Source organism: Galeopterus variegatus, unplaced genomic scaffold, assembly GCF_000696425.1.
Source record: "Galeopterus variegatus unplaced genomic scaffold, G_variegatus-3.0.2 Scaffold2932, whole genome shotgun sequence".
Taxonomy (NCBI): Eukaryota; Metazoa; Chordata; class Mammalia; order Dermoptera; family Cynocephalidae; genus Galeopterus; species Galeopterus variegatus.
In genome coordinates, this window is record NW_007729043.1 from 10,983 (window position 1) to 21,129 (window position 10,147).

At 45.4% G+C, this 10,147-nt stretch overlaps 1 protein-coding gene across 1 annotated transcript in view; it reads left to right on the plus strand.

Moving 5' to 3' along the window:
- The first annotated feature begins 4,865 nt into the window (after nt 1-4,865).
- The window catches only part of SNX10 (sorting nexin 10), a 31,155-nt gene continuing 25,873 nt past the window's right edge, over nt 4,866-10,147 (plus strand). The window contains exon 1 of the mRNA XM_008583489.1: nt 4,866-4,908. Within this exon, the coding sequence (XP_008581711.1) occupies nt 4,885-4,908 (24 nt within the window). The 5' untranslated portion in view covers nt 4,866-4,884. The remainder of the gene's footprint in view (nt 4,909-10,147) is intronic.

Consider the following 10,147-nt stretch of genomic DNA (forward strand, 5'->3'; position numbering starts at 1 on the left):
CCCCACTGTGAAGTTAGTTATGAATCCACCTGCACCTTCTTCTAGGAGCACATGAGATTTCTCTTGGCTTCTGTGTTGGGAATACAGAAAAACATGTGTTTGGTTTATGAAATTACGTAGTTATAGTAGGTCAATAACTGTATGTAAATATGCAGTAAAACCAGTTTCATTCTGTTTGGAGTGTCCTTGTAGCTTTGGTATAAATTCAAATCTATATAAATTTGTATAAATTCAAACGATTAACAAATTTGTTGTGTTAATCAGTGTTTGACCTGGCATGGTAGGAAAACCCACAACCGTGCTGCTTAGTTCTCCTGCCTCCTCCTTGGTTTTCATTTTAAAGAATGGTATAAACCACACTTGTTATTCCTTATTTCACCATTTGAAAATATATGTAATCCTCTCTCACTCCACTCAGAAATACAGTCCAGACTTCCTGTCAGAAGATTACTTGTCAGAGGAGAGACCACCCACAGGTGTAGGGACCAAGCTTAGCATTGCAAATGTGTTGTTCCTGTTGATGTCAGAAAGGGCTTTATTGAGGTATAGAACTGAAGGCACAGTACTTGCTTGCTCTGTGGCAGGGGTCTGCAAACTACTCCCACCAGTTTCTGTGGGTAAGGTTTTACTGGAACCCAGCCACATTCTCTCTGTAAGATATGGTCTGTGAGTGCTTTGTCACTACATGCTGCGGACTCGAGAAGTTGCTTCAGAGACCCTATGGTTCACAAAGTCACGTGTTTGCTCTCTGGCCCTTTACAGAAAGAGCCTACCGGCCCCTGCTCTAAAGAAGTTTATCTTTGTTTCACAGACATTTTTGCATTTTATAGGAGAAATATTCCAAGCAGAAAATGGAGGCGATTTTCTCTTGAAGTTGCTAATTTTGGCAACTCTGTGTATCATACTCTCAAGGCAGCGATAGTGTTGTGAAGAGACACTTTGAGTCTCCAGAACTGCCATGTTTCCCAGTAAGGGGACACCCCATATATCTGTCGTCTGTGCATATCCAATTCTAACGTAGCCAGAGGTTTGAGAAATCATGCCTGTTGTGTGATATGGTTGTGAGATTTAAAAATTCTTGCAACAAAGGTAAGAGGGAAGGAGAATGGGTGACCATCCAGGTGTGGTTGGTTCCTTAGTGGTGGTGGGGAGGTAAAATACTCTGGAGACAGCCTAGCTGATGTCACCTGGAGGCAGATATCCATACTTGTTAGCATAAAGATCGTTCAGAGAGGCAAGAATTCTTTATGTTCTTTATTATAACAGACACACAGGCTAGTCAGGGGAATTTGGAAATGTAAAGAAATCTAAAATTACAGCCCACCTAAAGGGCATATTTTTGTCGGGGGGGCAGTTTCTGATTGAGAGCTTTGGTTTGCTAAATTATAGACAATTGGCCTTGTATATCAGACCGTATTATTGTGCTATCATTTAATTTCCTTCTCCTTACCAGTAATTGCCATGGCAAGGTTTAGTACTAAATGACACTTTCTCTTGTGCTTTAATAAAGGTAGTTAGTGTCTCTTCATACATTTGAATCTGCTATTTCTTTTACATGAAATAAAAATCTTCCAGGGCTGGCCCGGTGGCGCACTGCTGTAGTGCGCCGCTTGGGAAGCGCGGTGGCGCTCCTGCCAAGGGTTCGGATCCCACATACAGACCGGTTCCCGCTCACTGGCTGAGCAAGGTGCGGGAGCAACACCGAGGGTTGCGATCCCGTTGCTGGTCCCGGTCCGGTACGGGGGCGACACTGAGGGTTGCGATCCGTTGCTGGACACGAAAAAAGACAAAAAGGAAAAAAAAAAAAAAAAAGAAATAAAAATCTTCCACAATTTATGTCAGAGTCACCATTTCTTCTGATAGCATTATGGTGTTAATTTATTTTAAATAATTATTACTTTAAAAACTCTAAAATTAATATATGTTAACTGGAAAAACTCAAACAGTATGGAAGAGAAGAGAGTTAAAAAATAGAAGTCGTCCCCCCCCCCCCCCCTTCCCACTATCCAGATTTAGAGTGTTAAAGGTTGACCATAGTGCTTCACTGTGATGTTTTGGAACTGGTTTAAACTTTTCATAGTTTCTTGCTTTCATAGTTTGACTTGACTTGGTCTGTAGCATCTCAAGGTGGCCAGTTATCAGTCCTCTATTAGAACTGCGGAATCCTTCTACATGGGCTCAGGCCCTCAGGGGAGAATTAAGACCCTCACGTTGAAGCATTTGTTCATATCACACAGTCACGAAGGCAGCCTCAGGCACTGGAAGGACTTGAGTTGGGAAGCAGACTGGCTTGAGTTGAAATTAGACTTGAGCTCTGTCATTCACCGCGTGACCTTGGGCAGCTTAATCCCTCCGACCTTCCCTTTTTCCTGTGAAGTGAGGATACTCAAATCTCCCTCCCATGATGGTTGTGAAATTTAATGACACAAGGAAATACAGATCTACTCTTTTGGAGAAATTCAGTCAAATGGGGGAGACAGGGAATATACAAGCGTGATGCGAGCCAAGTTAATGTTCTTGGGGACTGCACAACACATTGTGTGCAGTGGGGGCAGAGAGCAGTAGGGGAAGTGACTTCTGTGCAGAATCACAGAAGAGCAGTGGGACTTTGTGGGATGTCTGCAAAGGGTGACGGTACGAAGGCAGAGGGTCCCCCTGGGCAGAGGTTCGGCTGTGTGTAGCACGTGGTGTGTGAAGGGAACACAGTCGGATCCTGAGATGGTGGAACCCGCCATCTGACTTTGATCTGACGCAGGAATTGCTCGATAACCGTTACTCTTGAGCTGCTCCTCCTCCTTTGTGTGTGCCAGTCCCTTGGCTGAGAATATCTTCCTCTTTTGCTTTCCTGACTGAATCACACTATCCTCTAGGCCTCAGCTTAAGTGCTGCTTTCTCAGTAAAGCCCCCGCCCCCCCAATCCAGGATGATCTCATCTTCGGATCCTTAATTATGTCTCTGAATCTGACTACTGTAGGCGTTTCATGTAAGTGGAATCATACGGTATTTGTCCTTTTGTGCCTGTCTTATTTCACTTAGCGTAATGCCCTCCAGGTTTATCCACATTGTACGTCCTTCTATTCTTATAACAGGAGCTCTGTCCTTTCCTTTTCTGTCATTTCTACTTTATAATTATGAGGTCATCTCAAAAGCTGAGTCAGCACTGCATTCCACTGTGTATCCTACTTCTAGCTCAGCATGTGGCACATAGTAGGAGCTCTATAAATATTTATTGAATGAATGCATGAATCCCCCATCCCCAATTGGGACCGTAGCCTACCTTTCTAATCTGATCCCCGCAGATCCTTTCTGTATTAGTTTCCTGTGGCTGCTGCAACAAATTACCGCAAACTTGGTACTTAAAATGACAGAAATTTATTCTCTCACAATTCTGGAGGCTGGAAGTTCAAAATCAAGGCATTGGCAGGACCAAACTCCCTCTGGGGTTTGCCTCTTTCAGTTTCTGGTGGCTCCAGGTGTCCTTTGGCTGGTGGCTGCACTGTTCCTTCTCTGCTTCCATCTTCACATGGCCTTCTCCTCGTGCATCTTCTCTTCCTTTCCTCTGTAAGGACACTTGTTAATGGATTAGGGTCTGCCCTGGTAATCCAGGATGATCTCATCTTTGGATCCTTAATTATGTCTCCAAAGATCCTATTTTCCAAATAAGGTCACATGCACAGGTTCTGGGGCTTGGGAGACAGACATATCTTTTTGGCAGCCACAGTTCAACCACCTGCACCCTCTGAGAACCCTATTCCTCAGCGGATCTGGCCTGGTCACTGTATCTTGACTGTACGACACGCTTTTCATCATTCCCTGTGCATGTCATTCGCACACCTCTGTTCCTCTGGAAGTCCCTCTTTTCTCTTGAATGTTGAGATTCCCTGTTCTCCCCTGCCTTCTCCATGGATCTTCGTGACCACTCCAGGTGAAAGGAACTTTCTTCTGCTTGGACACCCGCCTGCCTGCGCTCATGGTGCAGTTCACTCACCGCCCACGGAGTTCCTTTTCTCCACCTGCTGTGCGTTCTCATTAGTGACTCCGTGTGGGACTGGAGGCTGGAGCTGGGTTCCCTACAGTGCCAAGGACATTAGTAGGGACTCCGGAAGTATTTGTGGATGATATAAGTATCCAGATGATGGGTTCAGACTTACATATCTAAATAAAGTCAAACAGTGAACCTGCAGTCACAGCCAACTTTCAGTTATAGGAAAACATTTGTGTGGATATAGACAGGGAATTTTTTTTAGGGGGGGCAAGGAGCAGGTGTCAGCTCCAACAAACTTATGTAATAAATGGGTTTAAAGAACAACAGACAACCCCAGGGACATGCAGGGCCTAGAATCAAATGACAGGCTGGCTGCACTGACCAGAAGGTCAGAACCAAGGTCCTGACTTTCACCCTTCTGTGGGCTACACCATCTCATCTGACCTCTGGAGTAGATGTAATGTCACAGGGATGACCTGGTCCTTGAAGGTTTGACTTTGCAGTATAACCTCAGGGCTGCTCTCAGTGGCAGATCTTCCGGGCACCTTTTCCATTCCTCGGTGCCTCGCCGCTGCCTGCTAGCATCCCCGCCTCTCATGCCCTCTCTGCTCCCCCACGTCTCCAGCCTTCTCTGCTTCCTAAGGCTCCAATACCAGCCTGACCGCCTGGCTATGCAATTTGAAGGCCTGGCGTCATCCACCTACCTTGGACTTGCCACGGTCCAAACTCCCAGTCCCCAGCGTGGACTTATGTACACCTTGGTCCAGTCAGCGGTGGACAGGAGTGAGGGAGGGGCAGGGGTTCACCTGGCAGGGATGTGGGTGAGCAGGTCTCTTGGGAGATCCAAATCACCTAGTGTTAATATCTTATTTTTCAGATTGGTCGTGTCCTGTGCTAAGATGTTTCCAGAACAACAGAAAGAGGTATGTCATCATAAATCCAAAAATAAATAACCTGTGCATATTGACTCACTGCGGCTTAGTTCTCCATTCACTAACCTTAAATCCATGGCATCCCATAGGAGTGCTAATGAAAGAACTAAACGTCCACCCTCCTGCCCCCACTGCCCACTCCCCCCATTGGTGTTTCCTTGGCTTCAGTTTTTGGTTCTAGTGACAGAGCTGTGGAGCACTCTCCTACCCACTGCTTACAAACACGATCTTTTCCGGTGACTCAGTTCTCCCAGGCTCTGCCTCCCACCCTTTGTTTTGAGCAGCCTCCTTGTCTGCTCTCTTGGTTTCCTACTCCATTGACTCACCCCTGAACTCGCCCACCTTTGGGCAACAGCCCGGGGAAACTGTCGGCTATTAGTTTCAGTGTTGCCTGTTGCCTCTTGGACCTGTGGGCTTGGTTTCACACAATTCAGGCCAGGCCGTCTCTTCCTGCCCATAGCCTGGCTTCCCAGGCCTCCAGTCCCAGCTTCCTGAGCTTCCATCTGACTGGGAGGAGGGTGAGACAACCACTGCACCAGCCCTTTGAGTGTCCCTCCCTTGGAAGTACCCATCTTCCCTTCCCGGCTACTACAGGGCCACACACATTATCACTTGGCTTATTACAGGGAAAAAGTACAAAGTAGAACCAGCCAAAGCAAGAGACAGATGTGTAGGGCAAAGTCAGGGAGGGTCCACATGTGGAGCTTCTGTGGAGTCATGGATGGAGTGACTCTCCCGTATCAGTGTGTGACATTGGCACAGAGTATTGCCAACCAGGGAAGCTCACCTGAGTCTTTGATATCCAGAGTTTTTATTGGGGTTCAGTCACATACTGCCTGTGTGGCTGACCTTGTGTCTCCACCTTTCTTGGGGGTCTAGCTATACTTTTAGTCTCCATTTCCTCTGGAGTTTGGAATGGACGCGGAGTGGCCCAATGTCCCTATCATAATCACATTGTTTGACTATCTGGTGGCCAAAACCCCAGGCAAACAAAGATACTCTTATCAGACAAGACATTCCAGGGGCCTAGAGATCACCTCTCAGTGCTGAGGGCAAAAGCCAGACCTCTCTTTGAGTAGGGTGAATTCTTCTCTTCACCCCTGCACTGGCCTGACACCGCAGGGCAGGCTGTGCTAAGGGAATGGAATCGTGCCCGCCTACAGCACATTTTAAAGGTTTTTCTCCTGGGGCGGGGTGTGGGGGATACCTGCCAATGAAACCAACAAAGTCTTTTTTTCTAATTATAAGAAGCTTTCGTTTTTGTTATTGTTGGTTGGTTTAATCACTTGATTTTTATTATCAGCTCATTTCAATGAATAAAAACTAGACACAAATTTTAACCAACTACATAAAGCATGTCGTTGACCTTGAAAAGTCCTTACTTATAAATAATTATATAATAATATTATAACATTAAGGAATTTTAAAATGGAAAGGGAAGAAATCCTGCAAGTAGAAAGAGGTATAATGTTAAAAAATTTACTCTAGCCTCTATCAGCAAGAAATAAATATAGCAAGGGTAGATTCTGGATGTACTGTCATATATTACTGTTTATCACATATCAATCCATTTTCTACATGTAGCCAGAATGATCTCCTGGCTTCTAATCCATTGCTTTTAATTTTTTAATTTTTTTTTTTGGCAGCTGGCTGCTACAGGGATCCAAACCCTGGACCTTGGTGTTATCAGCACCATGCTCTAACCAACTGAGCTGTAATTCATTGCTCTTAGAGCAAAGTCAGAACACCTGAGGATGGTTTCCAGGGCCCTGCAGGATCCATATCTGTTTCTCCAGACTTGTTTCTGGCCTCCCACCTCCCACCCCAGTGCAGTTCTCACTCCTTCTTTCAGAGCTTGTTGTAGAGCCTTGACTGCTCTGTGCATGCTCATCCCCTGGACTCTCACAGATGTTTTTTCCGCTGCCCTTAATAATCTCTTCCCCACAGCCTTCACAGTGTGTGGACTGGCTAACTTCTTCTTATTCTTTGGGCCTCAGCTTAGAAGATAAGGAGAGGCTTTCTTTCTTTTTTTTTTTTTTTGTCTTTTTTCATGACCGGTAACGGGATCGCAACCCTCGGTGTCGCGCCCGTACTGCACCCGGCAACGGGATCGCAACCACCACGCTCAACCAGTGAGTGGACCGGTCTGTATATGGGATCCAAACCCTTGGTGGGAGCGCCGCCGGCTCCCAAGCGCCACACTCTACCGAGTGCGCCACCGGGCCGGCCCTCAAGGAGAGGCTTTCTAAAGCCTCAATTACAAAAGGTATTTTTATCTCATCACTTTCCCCAACAGCATCCTGTAGTCCTGTAGTGTAGGGAAAGTGAAGGAAAATGGTCAGGGCCCTTCAGATGTTCAGAATCTTGCCGAACATTTGATGTAAATACGCACGTGGGCCCAGGTGTTCCTTGGCTATTGACTAATGTAATTGCGCATGTGTGCCCAGGTGTCCTGGGTTAGGGACTTAAGTATAAAGGATGAGTGGTGCTGATCCACAGGGCTCTTCTGTCCCGGGGGGAGTCACGGGGAGGTCACTACTGCTGCTGGAGGCTGTTGCTGCCAGTGCCCCTGGGGTGTCCAGGGAGGCCACTACTGCTGCTGGAAGCTGTTGCTTCTAGGGCCCCTGGAACCCTCTGGGAGGCCACCGCCACCGCGGCTGGAGGCTCCTGCTACAATTCTGCTGCTGAGGACTGAGCTTGTGTCGTTTGCCAACAGCTCCGAGGGTCTTTCCCAATTACCTAGCGTCGACCTGCGTATGAGGGGTCTGGTGGCCCAGTCTGTACAATGGATTTGAAGGGTCTGTGAGCCCTGACAATCTTAGTATAGCTAAAATAATGAAACGTTTTGGCTTTAGCATAGCTATTGCTGTAACCCGACAATTGGCGTAGTTGTGTAGCTTTACACATAGTCAGTGCCAGTTAGAAGTAGAGGAGGTTTTGGTTGAACCTTTCAGTGTTCTGTATTGTAGTGGATGGTTAGTGTTCAGTGGAAAACAATTCAAGTCCCACCTAATTGAGTATGTAAGAGCCAAATGCAATATCGCTGATGGTACTAGAATCTAGACCAACGGTATGGTGTGCGTAAGCCCCCAGCAGACATTACTCATTAATCATGAGGCTGGCCTGTGAATTGAGACCTATTTACCATCCTTGTTCAAGATCCAAACAGCCCAGGAGTGACATCTTGGTTCAACCTAACTGGTACGGTAGGCTGGCCGATATTTGTAATGTTTTTTTGTTTTTTAAGTTTGGGGGCGGTATATGAGGAATCAAATGCAGTCTCTCTTGTTAAACAGCTTTATTACTATAATAAATCTAGAGAGAGGAGAAAAAGGAGTGAGAGTCTCCCTTGTTACTTAAACATGTTCCATTTGCACATTGGTTTGAATTCCCAGGAGAGCAGTATCCGAGCTGATGGATCTTCCCCATAAAAAGGCCTTGGCATTGGGCCATTGTAAAATTAAAATGAATTCATATTCATCCATGCATGCAACTTTAATTTACAATTAAAATATTATGGTTACATATTTTAATAAGAATAATTAGATGGGCCCAACTGAATCAACTCTTCTGTTTAATGAGACAGAACCCAGAATCCAAATGGAAAGGCAGGTGGCTGTGACAGGAAACACATTTCAGCATTTTTTTGTGGAGTCCGGCGTTTTTGTTCTTATATTGTAATGTCCAGAATGAGCAGTTTTATTTTTCTGCACTGCTAAGGACCTTGCCTCCAGCCTTGCTGATCTCCCTCGAGGTATGTGAATAAGCAGCTTCCTCCTGCTGGACACAAGCCTGTTTCATGGGGTATGACATTCTCACTCACATATCTGTTATGCTGCTGTTCCCTCCATGAAAACACAGGCCCAGGGCTCCCTGGGGTAACCAGAATGTTCCTGCCTATGTGATATGACCTGGAGGGTGGGCTGAAACCCCTTTTGTGTGTGTGTGTGTGTGTGGTGGAGGGTATGTCTCCCTTGCTCTCCTGGACAATGATGGCTAGGGGTTATACCTTTAGGACAAGGGGTTTTCCCCTTCAGAAATGTAGGTACCTCATACTGGGTGTAACAGCAACTCCCAGACAACTGCCTGTTATCGACACCATAGAGACAGTAAATCCATCAGTTCTTGGCAGGGAATACCCTGAATGGAGCAAGTGGTTCCACGTACCCTGGAGGTGCATGCCGGAGGAGACAGGGTGCTGCAGGGGGAGATGGGAGGAGGGGTGTGCTGCCATTGGGGAGGAGTGGTCTGTAGGGGTGTTGTTAATGTGTTCAGCGTATGTTTATGCTACACAGGGTAGCATTTTGAACTTGCTGTAGGAAAGCATGGTTTTGATATTGGGAAACTGATTGGAAACTGACTGGACTGGAACCAATGAATATCATTAAAGAATAAAGAACATCACCTAGTGTCTTGTGACACTGGACTTTGAAGGGCAGCAACAAAATAAGGCAAAACGCTCTCCCACTCTCCCAAACCTAAATTTCTTGTTTCCTTTTCTCCTCTTCCTTTCTTCTTCCCTCCCTCCCTTCCTCAGTCTCTGACTGTTACACCCAGTTATTAAGTTTTCCTAACTGAAGAAATATTTCAGTTCCCATAAGAGGCAACGTAACATTCTCTTGTAAGAAAAGTGGCTGGGAATGTTATCCTTCACAAACAAATTCCAGATTTCAGAGAATGCTGCTATCCCTCTGAGCCCTACATTTATGTTACCATTACTTTGAGGGCTCTGATTTTTTTTTTTTTTCTGAGCCAGTCCCAAAGAAAAATCTTCCTTCCTTTTTTTTTTTCCTTCCAGATTTTTACAAGAATTATTCACTGCAGAGCATTTTTGGAAAAACATAAAGGAAGAAATAAAATTTGGGCGTATTTCTTTCTGTTCTTTTCCTGTACATATTTACATATATATTTTTAGAAAATTGAGATACAGAATTTATAGTTTAATATCTCACTCTTCCAGCTTAGTGTTCTAACGCATTTCAAGGAATACTTTGCTAGCTACAATTAGAAGTGACTTAGAAAAAGAAAAAGAAGAATTAGCAAGCATAAGTTTATCTTCACATTTGTTATGAAATGAAAATAGAGTAACTTTACAGTGGAGAATTCTAACAGGCACTACCTCAGCTGGGTGATCAAGGTCAACGTCAACAGTGACAAGTCATGCTGATAGTATGTTCCCTTAATAAGATGAGATGAAAATGGCACTTTACCTCTGTGGTCCTCCTCTCAA